This window comes from Cervus elaphus, chromosome 5, assembly GCF_910594005.1.
Source record: "Cervus elaphus chromosome 5, mCerEla1.1, whole genome shotgun sequence".
In the NCBI taxonomy this organism is placed as follows: domain Eukaryota; kingdom Metazoa; phylum Chordata; class Mammalia; order Artiodactyla; family Cervidae; genus Cervus; species Cervus elaphus.
In genome coordinates, this window is record NC_057819.1 from 124,310,976 (window position 1) to 124,329,322 (window position 18,347).

Sequence of the window (18,347 nt, forward strand, 5' to 3'; positions counted from 1 at the left end):
CCCACCCTGCTTCTCTTGGGGCTGCTGCAGTTTCTGACATCTTTCTTCTATAGGCACCCTCTCCCCACTCTCCAGCCACCTCAAAACCTCTCTCCTCCTGGAAGCAAACTTGAGTTACCTTCATCACCAGTGTGACTTATTCCTGCAAGTCACAGAGGACCAAGAACAGTTCTCAAAGATGTTCTAATTCTTAAAGAGTTGCAGGTTAATAGGAGAGAATGACTCCCTAGTCGAGGAGTTTCTGCAGAGTCTTTTGTTTCATGAGTGTGTGTGTGTGTGTGTTTTCTGAGGAGAGGCCAAGTTGATCTTTCCTTTCAAATTATACAATAGCCTATTTTGTAAAAAATGTGGTCCTACCCAGTGGTTTCTGATGGCTCAGAGCAGCACAAAATTCAACGTGTATTCATACATTGATCAGAGATAGTTAAAAGCCAACACTGGCATTTTTATTTTATATCTTTTAAAATCATAGCCTTTTTTTTTTTTTTTTTTGCACACTCAAGCTAATGCACATTCCAGATCTTGGCCTGACTCCATTTCTGTATTCCTTGTGCCAACTGCCAGGTTGGCATCGCTCTCCTTTCCATCAACAAAAACATGGCATTTGGAACTCTACTGAAGATGGCCCTTCATAAAAGGAACTTCTCAGAGATGTCATGGACTCAGGAACTTATAATCTAAGGTCAAGAAAACTGATAAGAACAGAACCATTTTAAAAGTAAAAATATTAAATGAATGCATTCAAGGAGAATGAGATTTTGTTTTGTTTTGTTTTTTTAAATCGTTGTCACGGTTCTACCTGGAGCTGTTTCTCTATCCACCCTTCATCTCTCAGGATTTGGGGAGAGGATTTACAGTATTGTCAAAGTGCTTTGAGCATCTCAAGCTGCTTTTTTATTTCAATTAACACTCAATCCTTAGTAGAGATGCAAAAAGTCAGATAGCTGTTTCTGACTATGGGCATCACTGGTTTTGTGTGTCTCAGGATCCTGCTGGTGGCGTTTTTAGATTGTATGAGAGGGCCCCCTTGTACAGGTCCTCTCTGTACACCCTCTCCAGGTCCCCACCTCTATCCGGATAAGGAGGAGAATCAGTCTGGCCTGTAGAAAGACCCCAGATCTGTGAAGGGGACCTGGGTGTTCTGCTTGTTCCAGGTTCTGTAGCTGGCAACCTTTCCGGAGCACAGTTTTCTGGTTTCCCAGTGGGGTGGGAATCTTTGTTCCCTGCAGGACTCTAGGTCCCAAAGATCCCAGGTGTAAACTGCTCTGCACATCTGCTCAAGAACTGTTCAAGGTCATACATCTTGTGGATTCAGGGACATTAGAAGATCTGTCATCGGGTTGCTTGGTCTTTGCCAGGCCCTGGCTTGCTCCTGGCAGCCTGCCCGCAATGCGGGGACCTGAGCTCCCTTTGTCACTGGCCTCAAGCTCTCTGTCCTTTTCCTTGCCTCCATCCACGCCATTCCACTTCAGCCTGGTCTCTTTGGCTGCAAGCTTCCTGGTCCCAGATGTCTTTTTTAAAAATTAATATATGTTATTTTTTTTAGGGTGGTACGGAGAATCCATGCACCCTCTCCAGGTTCCACTATTATTACTATTTTTTCATTGTGATAAAGTACACACAGCAGATTTTGAATACTGAACACTTTGAAGCACATAGTTCTATAGCTTTAAACGCATCCTCATCCTTGTGCGGCCGTCACCCCCATCCATCCCCAGGACTCTGCCCTCCCCTCCACCCGGGCCACTCCTCTGGCAAGCTTTCCTGCATACCTGCTCCTGCTCCCCTCAATGGCTCCTTCCAAACAGCCCCTGTCATCCCAGCCTGCGGTGCAGGGGTCAGGCCCTTAAATAGCTCTGTGTCCCTCCCTATCAGTCTCTCCTCCGTTTTATGGGTCCCTTGGAGGCATCAGCCCCTCTCTGGCCTGGCCGTGACCCTCTTCTTGGCCTGAGCTCCAGCCCTGATGTCTTTGAAGGATCGCTTCCACTCTCTCCTTCAGAGCCGTGACCCTTGTGTAGTGCACCCCAGAAAAGTTCCAGCTGCCCCTCCTGTTGGCTGTGATGTGGACCCTGCTGTGGAGCAGTCATGTACCCTGGAGGAGACGGGGGCCCCTCCCAGGCTGCCCCCCTGTCCCGGCTTGGCCCCAACCCCTGCCCCGCCCCCAGCCTGTTGAACCCTCTGGGGGCTCCCAGTTAGGACATAGCCTCAGGGTCAGGAGAGGATGGCAAGTGTTCAGAGGGTGCCCATGGGAGCTGTAGGTGTGACCTGAAGGTGGGATTGGCCCCAAGGCCAAGACCTTTCCTCTCTAAGGCCAATCACTGAAGCCTGAGAGCCTGCGAGCAAAGGGGCTGGGAGAGGGATGTGATGTGGGCTCCACCGGGAGACAGCTGGTCAGGGAAAGGAGGGGAGCAGGTGCTGGGGCAGGCCCTCCTCGTCCCCACCCTGCCACCGAACCCTCCTCCCAGCGCTCCCCCAGCCTCTGGCTTTCTAACTCCCCACCAAGCCTGTCGGAAGCCCAGGCCTGTGCTCCGCTCCGGACACAGCTTCCCCTTCAATGGTCGACACAGAGGAAATGATTCTGGCAGTGAGCGCTGAAGGGCCAGGACAGCCCGACCTTAGAAATCTAGACGGGGGACTTAACACTAGTACAGAGGGGCCCGCTGCTTCCCAGGGGTCTGGTCGGGTGGATCTAAGGACCCTAAGGGAGCTGGATGCTGCTGTGCACACGTGTGGCTTATCTGTGAAGCAGGAGCCACATGACTCTGACCATAAACCTTTCCACCATCCTGGGTTCATAGGGATACCCCTGAGGGACAGGCGGGGACACCAGGAGCTGCTCCCAGCCAGCCCACTGTTCGTCAGGTCTCGTTGCCAGAGCAGTGGGCACTGAAGCGCAGGAGCCTCCTCGCAGGAGGTCTCTGAAGGCCATTCTCCAGGCCGGCTCCTTCCAGTTCGCATCCCTGGACACAGAGCTGCACGTTCCTGTAGTCTGGGTGACACATGGGCCCAAGCCATGTTTACTAACCCAGTGACAGGTGCTGGGCTGCAGGCGGGGGAGAGGCCTTCTGCAGTCTTGGATCCACCCAACACTCAACATCCAACTGGTGACAGACCAGAGGAGGCGGTGGGGGAAGGCTCTGGGCAGCCACTGACGTGTCATTAATTTGTGCTGATAACAGCACAGCCTGAGCGGCAGAGGGGCTGGTCTGCCTCCTGTCAGAGCCTGATTCTCTGCCTTCCTTGGGGGTTCAGGGGAGCAGTGAGTGAACGGTTCCCAGTCTCACATGATGATGGCGGCACCTGGGCACCCCCTCCCCCAGACCCGCAGGGTCAGAGTGTAGGGATTTGCCCTCCGAGTTTCTTAAAGCCCCCTGGTTTGGAGAAGCACTGCATCAGGTCACCTTAGAGCCCCTGGACATCAATGCTGTTCTGGCCGAGCCCTGCTTTTAGTGGCTCCGCTCGATTTGGGGCAACTGCACCCCAAGGGCGCTGTCCTGAGCTTTGGGTGGGGAGGGCCTCCATTCTCATCTGGGAGGTGGAGGCCTTTCAGCAACTGTGCTCTCTGGGATTCTTTTCCTTCCCTCTCTTCCGACAGGGTAGGGGTAAACTCAGATTTATGTTCACCAGCTGGAAGCCTTGGATAGAACTGCCAAATTAGGATGCTGCCAACTCAGATGGTGGGAGCAGAATAGAAATTCACACCAAGCAAGGAACCCAACCTCTGCGGACTTGTGTGTTGCCTGGCTTCCCCACGGTGGTCGGCCACCAGACACAAGCTGTGACTGTGGAGCTGAGGGCCCTATGTGATAGGCGATTGTCACTCTTGGCCTGGGCGCAGGTGAGGGGCCCCTGGCAGGCCCCGCTGGGGTGTGAGGCATTCTGGATACATGGGCCTTGCCTTCTAAATAGCAACAAGCCATCTCTTTCAACAGAAGCAAAATAAGGCAGTAAGGGGGATTCCAGGGGAAAGGACTGCAGGGGGTGGGGATGTGGGCAGGGAGGGCGTGTTTGGAGAGCTTGCTCTGGACTCCTTGCTTTGGCCCAAATGAGGAAGCTGTGGCTGGCGGATCCTGAGAAGGACTGCACTGGCTGGATGCAGTCACCATGTCAGTTTCCTATGAGCAGAGCCTGGTTTACTGTACACCCGGGGGGCTGCCAGTCCCCACAGAGGAGAGGGGCTTCCATGATGGTTGGTGCGAAAGGCAGACCATCAAGTTTCTGAAATTTACTGTAACAGTGGTGCTGCAGTGGAGTGGGGGTGGTTGCTGGGGAAAGAAGTTAACATGACCCTCCCCTTCCCCCATATCCCCCCTTCCCCCCATTTTTAAACATTTCTCATAAGATTGTATATGACAAGTATCTGAGTTTTATTAAGCTGTAATTGATCTCCCTATTTCTTAAAATCAAACAATAGTATACAAAAAATAAATAAATAAAGGGAAATAGTGATAAAAACAATACAAACACTCATTCAATGAGTTGGTGAATGCGTGGCTTTTTCAGGTAAATGTATACTTTGAATTAGACTTTTTGAAATATCAGAAGTAGTTCATTGAAAATGGAACCATAAGAAAATTAGATGAAAATATAAGCCAACATTAATGGATTTTTGGCTTGGGAAGAATGATATAAAGTGTAAAATTGATAAAAAAGAAATCACTAAGGGAAAGTTACCATCAGTTTGCCTAGATGTTTAAAACGTCTGTATTTCTGATGTTGAAGCTGAAACGCCAATACTTTGGCCACCTGATGCGAAGAGCTGACTCATTTGAAAAGACTCTGATGCTGGGAAAGATTGAGGGCGGGAGGAGAAGGGGACGACAGAGGATAAGATGGTTGAATGGCATCACCAACTCAATGGACATGGGTTTGGGTGGACTCTGGGAGTTGATGATGGACAGAGAGGCCTGGCGTGCTGTGGTTCATGGGGTCGCAAAGAGTCGGAAACGACTGAGCAACTGAACTGAACTGAATGCAATTTAAAGGCAAACTAGGGAAAATATACAAACAGCAAAAGATTCAGATTAAGATCTTTGCTATATAAAGATTTCTTTCCTATTAATAAGGATTCCGACACCCCAGCAGAAATATTAGCAAAGTACACCAACAGACAATTCACAGGAAGAACACAAATGTTTAATACAAATAAGGCAACCCACTCAAGCAAACGGATTATCAGAAAACCATTTTGCAATGACCAAATTAGCAAAAAGTCAAATCCCTTAAAACTCTGATTTTTAGAAATCAATGGATTTTTAGAAATCCACTGGACATTATATCAGTTTGGCCTCCCAAGGAAATAGGAATTCCAGAAATTAACCTAGGAAAACAGGATACAGATGAAGATTTCTGCATAAAAATGTGAAGTTTATTATTTAGGTAGCCACTATTTGGAAAACAAATATCTAGTGATGGTGGCTAGTTCAAGAATGGTGCATTCTTGTAATATATTTATAGATGTTAAGATGGAGGGTTGACATTTTGGATTTTTTAATTAATTAATAATGTGGTGTATTAGTTTTCTGTGACTGCCATAAAAAGTACCACAAACTGGGTGTCTTAAGCAACAGAAATCAATTTTCTTACAGTTTTAGAGTCAGGAAACCTGAGATTTTGAAGGGTTGGTTCCTTCTGAGGTCTCTCTCCTTGGCTTGTAGAGAATTGTCTTCATGTTCACACTACATTCTCCTTGTATACCTGTAACTATCTCCAAATTTTCTTTTTTTAAATGACACCAGGGACTTCCCTGGTCAACCAATGGTGAAGACTTCAAGATCCCAATGCAAGGGGCCTGGATTTGACCTCTGATCAAGGAACTAGATCCCACGTGCTGCAACTGAAGACCTTGCGTGTGACAACTAAGACCTGGTGCAGCCAAGTAAATAAATATTTTTCAAAATAATAATAAAATAAAGGACACCAATCACTGGATTAAGGCCTACCCTAATGACCTAATTCTGACTTGATTATCTCTATATAGAAGCTACTTTCTTTTTTTTTTTAAAGCTGAAAATTTTTTAATATTTCTGTCATTTCACAAAACATCTTTTGTTGACATTCTACAAATCATACCATCCAATAATGTTCCAATACTTTCTTCTTGTGAAGATAGTTTATATACCTTTTTGACTTCTGTAATATTTGTTGTTTCGGGGAGATTTTTCAGAGGAAACTGATGACCTTCTACCTGAGATATTAGCTATTCTTGACTTATTTGTTTTTTACCCTCTTCAATATAAGCAATCAAAACTGAAGTATCATTTGCTGAGATACCAAATTTTTTCAAGGCCTCTGAAATATTGTTATTTGGGGAAAGATTGAAAATAACTTCAGTAGATAGAGTTCTTGTCTTCATTTTCCCCAGTTTGTAGAGGTGAACTGCTTTGTTAGCGGCCACAATTATCTGAAATGGATCAACAATCACTGTAGGGTTTATTAATGAGCCATCAATGGCACCTTCCATGGCCTTTTTTCTCAAGCCCGCAGCATTTTTTTACATCTTTAAATAACAGAAGGGTCACCCTGTATTCAGGGAATAGGTCCAGCTGATGTGTTAACTGCATTTCATAGATAAGCAGGATGCTACATCACGTCCCCGTCCCTAGAAGCTACTTTCAAATAATGTTGAATTATGAAGTGTAGGGGCTTCCCTTGTGGCTCAGATGGTAAAGAATCTGCCTGCAATGCAGGAGACCTGGGTTCGATCCCAGGGGTCTGGAGAAGGGAATGGCATTGCACACCAGTATTCTTGCCTATAGAATTCCACAGACAGAGGAGCCTGGCGGGCTACAGTCCCTGGGGGTGCAAAGAGTTGGATACGACTGAGCAACTGGTGTGCACACACACACATGAAGTATGGGGGTGAGAACTTTAACGTGAATTTTGAGGGGACAAATTTTGGCTTATAACACGTGGAAAAATACATTATAACAGAAAGCAAGATATGATATAATTCTAGTAGGTGGTTTTGTTTTGTTAAGATAGACACAGAAGATAGTAGAAAATACACAGATATTTTTGGGTTGTGTGAGTTCAGGGACACGTGTTCTTTATATTGACACTTCTCTGAACACGTTTCATAATTAAAAAAAGAAAAAGCTTTAAAAAAATAGGTCAAGGAATCTCCACTTCTAGTTTGAAAGAGAGCAGAGATTGGGAACCAGTTTTAATTGAGGTGAAATAGGTTCATGAAGGAACAAATACATTGAAAAAAATAAGTGAACATTGAAGAGAGTAAATATTCGTGGCTAATGTTTAACAGACGTGTGGGATCTACCAAGAAGCAGATTATCTCCCACCCTTGAACAGCCTTGGGGGTGGAGCTGGGGGATTGTCCTTGCCTACCCAGGTTGGGTGGGGGCGCCTAGGAGCCAGAACTCCAAGCACGGAGGACAAAGTTCTCACGTCCAGGTGTGTCCACTCACTGGGGTGTGCGGACTTGGGGTGTGCAGTACCTGTTTTCTCGTTTGCAAAACTGCTGCTAGGACTTGCTTTCCAGGGCTGCAGTGGGATTTCACAGCCGATGTGGGGAAAATGCTATATTGTGAACACTTGTATTTTGGAATCCCCTTCAGAGCTTTCAGCACATTCTTTTGATTACCCTCAACAGTGGCAAACCATCTTCACTTAAAGATGGTGTGGTTTTTAAAATCATCTGAGTGTTGTTTGCAGCTCATTCTGGCAGTTAGTGCAATTAAACTAAGTATTAGTAATACCATTTGAGGCTCAGATGGAGGTGGGGCCCCAGCCCCGCCCTCGTCTTGCCCACCGGAGGCCATGGGCCCCAGGAGGCCACTAAGCACCTGGACCACGGCTGATCTGAACTAAGGTGTGCTTATGTTCAAAATATAAACCAGACTCTGGAGATGTAAAGAATGTAAAATAGCTCATCAGTAATTTTTTCATATTGATTACATGCTGAAGTAATACTATTGGGGATATAGTGGCTTAACTAAAAACATATTGTTAAAATGAATTTCCCTCATTTCTTGCTTTTTACTTTTTAAAAGTACAGCTACTTGGAAATTTAAAATTGCATATGAGGCCTCACATTGTATGTCTCCTGGGCAGTGCTGATCTGGAGAGGGGAATTCATTTTCTTGTATGGCTCATTAACTGATTTTGTAATTCTGGAGTGATTCTTGAATTCTAAAAATATTCCAGATGAATGAAATGAAGTCATCATTAGAATTGGAGTATAGCTTTATCAGGTGATTAATTGGAAAGAACACACATACTCTGATGTGTAGGTTCCAGTGTGATTTAAGTTTCGAATCTTGGTCAGATGTCGCGTGTTCAGACAGGAGAACTCGGTGATTAAGATGGGGGAGACACCCCCTCGACCTGGGGAGGCCAGAAGGCTTCCCCAAAAGTCAGCCTGGAGGGGATTTGGGTAGCGAGGAACAGCCCTGCTCTGAGTCCCCGAAAGTGGTCTGAGCCAGGGGTTGGTCATGTGTAGCGCATGAACCAAATCCCGCCTTCTGCCTGTTTTGTACAGTGCACAGGCTAAGGCTGGTTCTGACATTTGTTTTTCATAATTTTATTAATTGATTTTATTTTTGGCTCTGCTGGGTCTTTGTTGTTGCCAGGGCATTCCTCTAGCTGCAGTGAGCGGGGTCTGCTCTCTAGTTGTGGTGCGTGGGCTTCTCGTTGTAGTGGCTTCTTTTGCTGTGGGGCACGGGCTCTAGGGTGCTCGGGCTCCAGTAGTTGCAGCCTGTGGGCTCAGTAATTGTGGCTCCCAGGCTCCAGAGCACAGGCTCAGTAGTTGTGGCACACAGGCTTAGTTGCTCTGTGGCATTTTCCCAGCTCAGGGATGGAACCCATGTCTCCTGCATTGGCAGGCAGACTCTTTATCACTGAGCCACCAGGGAAGCTTGGTTATGACATTTTAAATGATTGGAAAAAATTGAAGGGTTTTCCTGTGTGACATCAGAATTATATGGAACTGGCATGAGTGAAGTGCAAGTGTTAGTCTCTCAGTCATGTCTGACTCTTTGTGACCCCATGGACTGTAGCCCACCAGGCTTTTCTGTCCATGGAATTCTCCAGGCAAGAATACTCGAGTGGGTAGCCATTCCCTTCTCCAGGAAGTCTTCCAAACCCAGGAATTGAACCTGGGTCTCCTGTATTGCAGGCAGACTCCTTACCATCTGAGCCACCAGGTAAGCAAACAGTCCGGTGGGAACAGTCACACCTGCCTGAGTACTGCCTACTTTCTTTCGTACAACAGGGAAGAGTTGAATAGTCTCCACAGTGACCTTTGGGTCCACAGAGCCAAAAATATTTCCTGTCTGGTCCTTTACAGAGCCTGCTTACCATCGCTGGGGCTGAGGGGTCAACTTAATTCTGTAACCCACATTGAAAGTGGGGTCTCAGGCTTGATGGGTGCCAGAGAAGGGGTGGATTCGGGACCCTCGACATGGCCGAGATGGAGGGGCTTCTGTGGCTCAGGGATGAGAAGGCAAGGACCCCAGCTGGTCCTGGGTCCCCAGGGCTGGTGATTGTCAAAGTCATCTTGCCCTTAGGAACCTCAGCAATGACAGAGAAGAGAGTGGGGGATTTCTCTAGGTAAAGGTGCAGGATGGGAAAGGTGGCTCTGGGGGGCCCCCATGGAACTGTGTTTGGGAGAGTTAGTAGCCCCGGACACGACTGGAAATATGCAGGTAGAGGAGAGGTCGGAGCAAGGGGGCTCAGAGGGGCAACCAGAGAGCCATAAGGGGCTGAGGATCCAGCCTTCAGCTACCCGGTCCCAAGACATTGAAGGAAATTAGCGCCGAGACCACCCCTTCCCTGCTGAGCCAGATGGCCCCCTAGTCCCTTCCCTCTGCCCCAAGAAACTGTCCAAGCACTGGACACAAAGAGAACTCCATTTAGGGAACATCCTAAATCAGCCCTGGATTTAGGGGTAAGTGTACAAAATGCAGAAAGTACGAAGAACAATGTAATTTACCCTGAGAACCTCCTCCAGTTGACAATTAAAAAAAATTTTATTATGGTAAAATATACATGACATAGGGAATTCCCTGGTGGTTAGGACTCTGTGGTCTTAACCATTTTCAAGTGATAGTTCAGCGGCACTGGGGACATTTGGGTCCATGTTGTGCAGCCATTAACAGCATCCATTTCCATAGCTTCTTCATCTTCCCAAACAGTAACTCTCCCCATTAAACACTAACTCCCCAGCCCTCACCCAGCCCTGGGCACCCACCCTTCTATTCTCTGTCTCTATGAGTTTGACTGTCCCAGGTACCTAATGTCAATGCAATATTTGTCCTTCTGTGACTGGCTGGTTTCACTGAGTATGTCCTCAAGTTCCATCTACATTGTAGCAGGTATCAGAATTTCTCTCCTGAAGGCTCAGTAATACCCCATCATATGGACAGACTCTGTTTTGTTTATCTATTCCCAGTCAATGACTTTATCATATTGGCTTCAAGTCTTTTCTGTTTCTTTCTCCGAGAGTTGGAATTGCAGCCCATCTGCGACATTCCCATTCCAGCCACCTCGCCCTTCGAGGCTGGCCTGCACCCTGCCCAGAGTGGCCTGGCTCTCAGACATCTATGATCTCTGACCAGGAACCAGCTTTTCACACATCTGTTCATTTATACAGCCGACATCATGCCCATGGTAGGCACTCCCAGCTTGGTAGGCAGCCCTCATGGGCCCCATGGACAGGAACATTTGGTTGGTCCACATAGCTGCTGCCAGGGCTTCTGTTTCATTTTTGCTGGAATTAACATTACTTTTTGCCAGTGTATCAGATGTTGGGTTTTCATTTCATGTTCTCAGTCCTTCCATTTCCTCTTCTGTGAATCGCCTGCTTTTTCTGTTGGGATATTGCTCCTTTTTGCGGGGAGTCTTTAGGAGTAGGAGTTCTGTATATATTCTCAAGCTGATCGTTTGATTCCTAGCTTATTTTTTTTTTAAAGAATGAGTTGGGTGTTAATTCGAGTCCTTCACCTATGCCTTGTGACTCCTTCTCAGCAGAGGTGGCCAGCATGTGTTAGGACAAGAGGCTGGGCTTTGGGATGATGACACACGGGTCAGGTGAGGATGGAGAAGACCTGGAGGGGTGGGAAGGAAGACAGAGAACCAGGACATTCCCTGGGAAGCAGAGGGCTGAGAACCTTAGGAAGGAAGGGACACAGTGGTGAACCCTAAGCAAAGAGAAAGTCTGGAGGTTTCCCTGGTGGCTTAGATGGTAAAGAATCCACCTGCAATGCAGGAGACCTGGGTTTGATCCCTGGGTTGGGAAGATCTCCTGGAGGAGGGCCTGGCAACCCACTCCAGTATCCTTGCTTGAACTGTGGTGTTGGAGAAGACTCTTGAGGGTCCCTTGGACAGCAAGGAGATCAAACCAGTCAATCCTAAAGGAAATCAGTCCTGAATATTCATTGGAAGGGCTAATGCTGAAGCTGAAACTCCAATACTTTGGCCACCTGATGTGAAGAACTGACTCATTAGAAAAGACCCTGATGCTGGGAAAAATTGAAGGCAGGAGGAGAAGGGGATGACAGAGGATGAGATGGTTGAATGGCATCACCAACTCAACGAATATGAGTTTGAGCATGCTCCGGGAGTTGGTGATGGACAGGGAAGCCTGGTGTGCTGCAGTCCATGGGGTCACAAAGAGTTGGACATGACTGAGCGACTGAACTGAACTGCTGTGGGAACAGATTCCTCTAGACTGGTCCTTTTGTAGGAGGTGCACACTTTGGGCTTGTGGGATCTTAGTTCTCAACCAGAGATTGAACCTGGGCCTACAGCAGTGAAAGTGCCCATTTCTAACCACTTCACTGCCAGGGAATTCCCTAGACTGGTTCTTAACAGGGTGATTTTGCCTTCGAAGGATATTTGCAATGCTGGAGACATTTTTGGTTGTCATAGTGGAAAGGGGTGCTAGTGGAATCTGGTGAGTCGAGGCCACGGATGCTGTAAAACACCCTACAAGGCACAGGACAGCCACCACCACTAAGAATGGCCCAGCCCTGAGTATCTGTAGGGCCACAGTTGAGAACCCATTTCCTCTGTATGGCCTTGTGCTAGCAGGACCCCTTCTGTGGTTGCACAGCTTCCGTTTGCAGCTTACCTGTGTGGGACACAATGCTGCCCCAGGGATGCCCTGTCCAAGTTGATGACCTTGGGCCATGCCTGTCCTCTCTCTTCCTCCCCTAGGCAGGTCTGGAAGAGCCCCACCTGGGCCCAAGTGTGCGGAGGATGGAAACACTGCCCCGACAATGTCTCTGGGCCGCCTCCTTCGCCGGGCCTCCTCCAAAGCCTCGGACTTCCTGACCCTCACCCCGGGTGGTGGTGGCGGCGGCGGTGGGCCCCCCACCGTCCTGGATGGGGAGATCATCTACTCCAAGAACAATGTCTGCGTGCACCCGCCAGAGGGGCTGCAGGGGCTGGGGGAACACCACCCAGGTGAGCCCGGCGCGGGGAACCTGGGGTCACGGGCTGGGAGAAGAAGGCTTGGGGTGACAGGCCTAGGGAGAGCTGGCTGATCTCTCTGAAGTTAGCAAGCTTTTGTGTCACTTTCCCGTTTGCCCTAATTTCCCCATCTGGGAAGCACATCACTGGCCTTTGACTCACAGAGGGGAGGCAGGACGGTCGAAGGGGAATTAGCTGTGTTTGCAATGGAAGAGGGCATTCGTGCATACAGGGCTGCTGAGAGAGGGCTGCTGGGAGGCGGGAGCCCCCGACTGCAGGGAGGGAAGTGGGGCATCGTCTTCTTCAGGAAGCTGCCTGGTGGGGGGATTTCCCCCAGGCCCCCTTGAATGTGTTCGGGAACATAGCCCTCAGGTCAGGCTTGGTGGTTTCATCCCTTCCTGCAGCCCAGAGGGTGGGATGAGGACCTAGCAGGTTGTGAAGTGGGCCTGGGACGCTGAGGACATGGAAATCATTAATCCTGTGCACCCTTTGTGCTTAAATTCACTGTTTTGAAATGGGGGGAGGAAGCTCTCAGCCTCTGCACAAATGGAGATGGAGGGTCCTTTCCTGACCCTTCACACCAGAACCTGGAGTTACCCTGGGCTGTTTGAGGGACACTACAGCCTGCGGCTCTCCTGAGTCCCAGGAGTGGGTAACTTTTCCTGTGGTGACAGTGACTTTGCTATCTTTTGCCAAGCTGCAGAGAAAGAGACTGCGTTTTTTCCAGGGCTCCAGTTGTATTCTGAGCCCCCAAACAGCAAGCTCTCCTGTGCACGAAGGGAGTGGGCACAGATTCTCTTTGCAGGAGTGTCACTAACTGTGACTCTTCTTGGGCAGGGAGCTTAACTCTCCGGAAGTATTCTTGTCCTTCTGCCTTGATAAGCATATCTTTACAGTGGACAGTTAGCTACAGATTGAGAGTCACCAGACCCTCCAGGTTTCAAAGCAGGAGAGCGGACTTCCAGTCCCAGCTCTTTCCTGGGTTATGAGGACCCTGAGCCTTCTCCAGGGGACATCACAGCCCCATCCAAAGCCCCCACAGATAGGTCAGGTGGGAAGCCCTGAACAGGTCTTGGAAGCAGATTCTGAACTGTGAGGGTGGGGGATTCCAGGGTCCTGGTCCGTGAACTGTGCTCTAGAAGGCTGAGTGGCGTGTTGCCTTGCCCCTGTGGATGCCTGACCATGGGCCCAAATTCCAAGGACTCAGGGGGCCAGGAGCAGAGGTCCTAGGCCTGAGTCTGAGGGTGTTGCATGTTCTGGGCATAAAGCAAAAATAAAAGCTGCAGCCTTTGAAGGGCTTCTGGTATCATCCTTGCCTGATGGGAGGCAAGGGAGAGGGGGCCAGAGGTCTCAGGCTCCCTTCCCAACCCAAAGCCATGTGGAGACATTTGACCTCACCTGAACGTTATGCTTCTGGACAACTGGTTGACAACCCCCGAGTTCCCTGCTGTTTTGGAAGTGGGAGCTGGGCTAAGGATTCTGGGTTGAGTCAGAGCCCTGGGGCATGAAAGGGGCCCCAGCTCCTGCCCCAGGGGCTTCTCAGAGACCCAGAGGCCTGGGAACCTGGGTGCCATAGGCCTAAGAGTTAGGACATCCCCAAATGGCAGGTGTCTCAGGAGGAAAGGCCACCTTCCTCCCAAACTGAGCATTCAGGGGCCCTAAGAGCCCACCCATGTGCCGCTGGCCTCAGAGAACTGCTCTTCTCTTCTTTGTCAGCAATCCGGGACATGACATTGAAGATGGCCCTCCTTCCAACAAGCAGTTTTAAAGAAGAGATGCTGAGAAGCCTCAGCCAACAGGGAGAGGCCCAAATGCCACTCATCTTGGATTTATCTTTTGTGTGACGTAGTGATAAAGTCTGCAGCCTGAGTCCCTCCTAAGATTGCGATGAAGCCGGTGGCATTTCTGGGTCCCTGGGCGCCTCCCCAGCCACCTGGGCTCATCCAGACCAGGAGGCTGATGGAGGCAGGGGAGCCCCGGGGCCCCTAGAGCGGTAGACAGGGTGGGGCTCTGAACAAGAGGGAGAGGGAAGGCACAGGGTATCCTGCTGCTTGAGGGCTCGCCCCCGGATCTGCTCAGTGTGTGTGCTTAGAAAATGCCCTCGACTCTCGTTCATCCTGAGTTCAACTGTATCCCTCGGGGTGCCTTCTTAGGGCTGGGCTGCACAGCCCCACGGTTTTCTCGCCTGGGTGTGGTTCTGGGAAGAAACCGGCTAGAGGGACTTGGTGCACGGCCCTCCTTACCATCTGTGCTCCTGACCCCTCATAGGCTACCTGTGCTTGTACATGGAGAAGGATGAACTGCTGGGGGCCACCCTCATCCTCGCGTGGGTCCCCAACTCCCGGATCCAGAAGCAGGACGAGGAGGCACTGCGCTATATCACCCCCGAGAGCTCCCCCGTGCGCAAGGCACCCCGCCCTCGGGGCCGGCGCACCCAGAGCTCAGGGGCCCCCCACCAGCCGTCCCCCACGGAGCCCAGGTCCACCCTGATCCCCAGAGACGAGGACATCCTGGTGGTGGCCCAGAGCATCCGAGACACCGAGTGCGTCAGCCCTTCGCCCGAGGATGGGGAGAAGCTGGCCCCGGGCTTGGGGACAGACGGCCCCCTCCCAGCCTTGCCACCGGCCCATAGCGACTCAGGAATCTTGTCAGCGGTCAGTTCGCAAGACGGGACGGAAGAGGGCCGGGAGCCCCGACCCGAGGTGGGCGAGGAGGAGGGTTCCTTGGAGCTGTCGGCCGAGGGTGTGAGCAGGGCCAGTTCCTTCGACTCGGACTCAGAGGCCTTCTCTTCACCCTTCTGCCTCTCGCCCATCAGCGCCGCCCTTGCTGAGAGCAGCAGCTCCGTGTTCCTGGAGAGCGAGAGCGGGTGAGTTCCCCACTGCCCTCTGCGTCTCTGGGGCCAAGAGCAAGGGCCTGTGTCCCTGCTCTGCTCACTGAGCACGGAGGACGCCTGCATCCCATTGCGTGGGCACCAGAGTGCCTTCACTTCATGCCACCCCAGGGGGTTGTGAAGGACATGTAGCCCGGGCTGGGGGGCTGGGAGTTCCCTCCCCCTTCTCTCCCCTTCCCTAGGACTAAACCTTCTCAGCCAAGTCTGACCAGCCCCGTACACCAGTCCAGACCCCCCGGGGCCAGGCCTCAGCATCCTGGCGCCTTCTGTGCTCATCACTGGAGGGACTGAGATGGTCCGTCAGGCAAACTTAGGGAGGCCGGGGTGGTGGCAGAAGGCTTGTGGGGGAGGCCTGGTCCCCAGCCAGGCTCTGTGCTCTGCCTGGGGCCAAGCCAGGCACAGGGCCTGGCCCGCCAGAGGGGCCCTTAGCCTTTCTACTTCTGACACCCTCAAGCTGTAAGAGGCTGGAACGCAGCCCCAGGGGGAAGTTGGCAGCATTTACTGTACAGCCGAGAGCCCAGGGGGACCAGATGCCTGGGCATATTAGCGGGCTCACTTTCCTTGCCACACACACAGGGGCTGGGAGGAGCAGCAGTGAGATGTTGCCTGAAGGGGGAGGGTTATCATAGTGTCACATGGCATCGTTGTTAGGGGGCCTCGGGGCCTCCCAGAGGTGGGCGCGCACAAGGCTCATGAACCACAGGCTTGGGCTAACTCAGAGCAGCCGGGGCAGGCGTGGGACTTGTACAGCCCCTTCTCATGCTTGGCTGTGGTCCGTGTTCTCATTAATTTCCAGGCTAATGATGGTGATGACAGTAAGTGCTGACGTTAGTCAGTCAGCATGTAATTCCTGAGCTCATGATGTGAGCTGGGCATGTGATCAGTGTGGATGTCTGAGTTTTGCCTGGGTGCAGGGCATGTGGGCCATGGATTAATTCTTTTAAGGTTCATAAGAACCCCAAACCCTGTGAGGTAGGTGCTCACATCACCCTCTGTGTATCGAAGGGAGAAGTGAGGCTCAGAGAGGTTAAGGAACTTGCTGGAGTTCACCCAGCCAGTTCAGGAGCTGAGCCAGATTTGAACCCTGCTGGGTTTACAACAGACCTAGAGCAATAAGATCACAGGAACTGATGTGAGAAAAGGAACAGGAGGGAGGAATGTGGAGCGCTTTGCTGCTTTCAGAGGGAAGGAATTTGGGACGAATTCTTTCCTGTTTTCTTCCCCAGTAAGATGTGGTCCATTAAAGCCTAAGGGTGAACTGATGACATTCTTCTCGCGTACTGAAGGGTGCATGTAAGGGTGAGGTCAGCTGCAGCCAAGGACTCCAGTGCCCCACGAGGTTCCCTGAGCCATGCGCCTGTTCCCCACTAGGGAACCAGGCTCAGAAGGAAACTTGAAGCCCTGCCTGAGTCCCGCCGCCAGTGGGGCTCTGTCAGAGCTCCCCCTGCTGGTGCCATGCTGCCAGTCACTCCCCATCAGCCCTTCTCAGCCACTTTCTGTCTCTATGGATTGCCTGTTCTGGACATTTCACATCAATGGGATCATGCAACTTGTGTCCTTTCGTGTCTGCCTCCTTTCACTGAGCACAATGTTCTCAAGGTCCATCCAAGCGTGTCAGGACTCCATTCATTTTTATGACTGGCTAATACTCCACTCCAGTATTCTTGCCTGGAAAATCCCGTGGACAGAGGAGCCTGGCAGGCTACAGTCCATGGGGTCGCAAAGATTTGGACACGACTGAGCCACTTCACTTCACTTCAATACTCCCAGCAATTTTCACCTCCTGTTGGATTTGGGAACTACGTGCAGACTCCTAACCTGAAGCTGGGTGCCATCTGTCAGGTGTGGGAGTTTGGCTGTCCCGTCATGAGTCCTTTTTGTGGTCATGCTTTGGAAACCCAAGTTACATCTTCCAGACCCCGGTTCCACCCAATTTAGTTTAAGGTTCATGTTTCTGCTTAGAGCTGCAGGGCATGTTCGGAAGGAATACTGTAGTGTTGTGAGGGAGATCCCTCCCTCGCCGTGGAGCCTCAACAATTCCATATTGCTTGCTTTTCTGGCTCAGTCTGTCCAGTTCCGCCAAGGCTTTGGGCTGGGGCAGGATCTCCATGAGTGAGGTCCCCCTCCTTGCCTCCCAGGAGCATGTGCTTCAGTCAGGGGCTGATGTGAAAACAGGCTGTTTTTGAGATGCAATGTGAGAGATATTACATGGAGGCATCCTGGTTCCTGACCCAGCCATGCTTGACAGGTTGCTGGAAGTTTAAAAAAGAGAAAAAAGCAGCTATGGATTTCAAGAGGGACTGGATGGGCCCTGGGCTCTGCATTTTCTGCCAGGCTGCTCCTGCTTCTTTGTTCCTGGAGTTGAGCTGCAATTTTGTCTCCCCACCACATTCGAGACCTGAAAGCAAAGCTGGTGTGTCTCCACTCCCTCCTGCCTCCCACCCCATTACAGCTCCCACCCAGTGATGGGCCTGGAAATCTGGACTAAATGGTCAGTAGTGCTGGGTGCTATAGAGCAAGGCTTCCCAGCCCAGTGAAAAATGAGAATGCCCCAGGCAGCTTTGAAGGCCCCTGATTCCCAGGCCTACCCAGACTGATTGAAGCAGAATGACTGGGGTGGTCCCTGGACATGGGCAGAGTTTGACCTTTCTGTCCATGGGTCTCCAAAGTGCTGCTGGGCTTGAGAACCACAGTTGTGATGTGGGGAGCATCCCTCATAGCTCAGTTGGTAAAGAATCCGCCTGCAATGCGGGAGACCCCGGTTCAATTCCTGGGTTGGGAAGGTCTGCTGGAGAAGGGATAGGCTACCCACCCCAGTATTCTTGGGCTTCCCTTGTGACTTAGCTGGTAAAGAACGTGCCTGCATTGCAGGAGACCTGGGTTCGATCCCTGGGTTGGGAAAATCCCCTGGAGAAGGGAAAGGCTACCCACTCCAGTATTCTGGCCTGGAGAATTCCATGGACAAAGGAACCTGACAGGCTACAGTCCAAGGAGCACAGAGGCATGGACCTTGTAGAGAGGGCATCTG

General features: G+C 50.6%; 1 protein-coding gene and 1 pseudogene across 6 annotated transcripts in view; one reads left to right on the forward strand and one right to left on the reverse strand.

Annotated features, from left to right (window-relative positions):
- TBC1D16 (TBC1 domain family member 16) overlaps nucleotides 1-18,347 on the forward strand; it is an 88,736-nt gene that overhangs the window by 7,198 nt on the left and 63,191 nt on the right. For 3 of the 6 annotated variants that reach the window (XM_043905303.1, XR_006341371.1, XM_043905300.1), the window contains 2 exons: nucleotides 12,179-12,423; nucleotides 14,698-15,295. In XM_043905303.1, coding sequence (XP_043761238.1) covers nucleotides 12,237-12,423; nucleotides 14,698-15,295 — 785 coding nt within the window. In that variant the 5' untranslated portion in view covers nucleotides 12,179-12,236. Of the gene's footprint in view, nucleotides 1-5,738; nucleotides 5,879-12,174; nucleotides 12,424-14,697; nucleotides 15,296-18,347 lie in introns of those variants that run through there. The other 3 variants (XM_043905302.1, XM_043905301.1, XM_043905304.1) reach the window with 3 other exon arrangements.
- On the reverse strand, nucleotides 5,902-6,586 carry LOC122695431 (annotated as a pseudogene).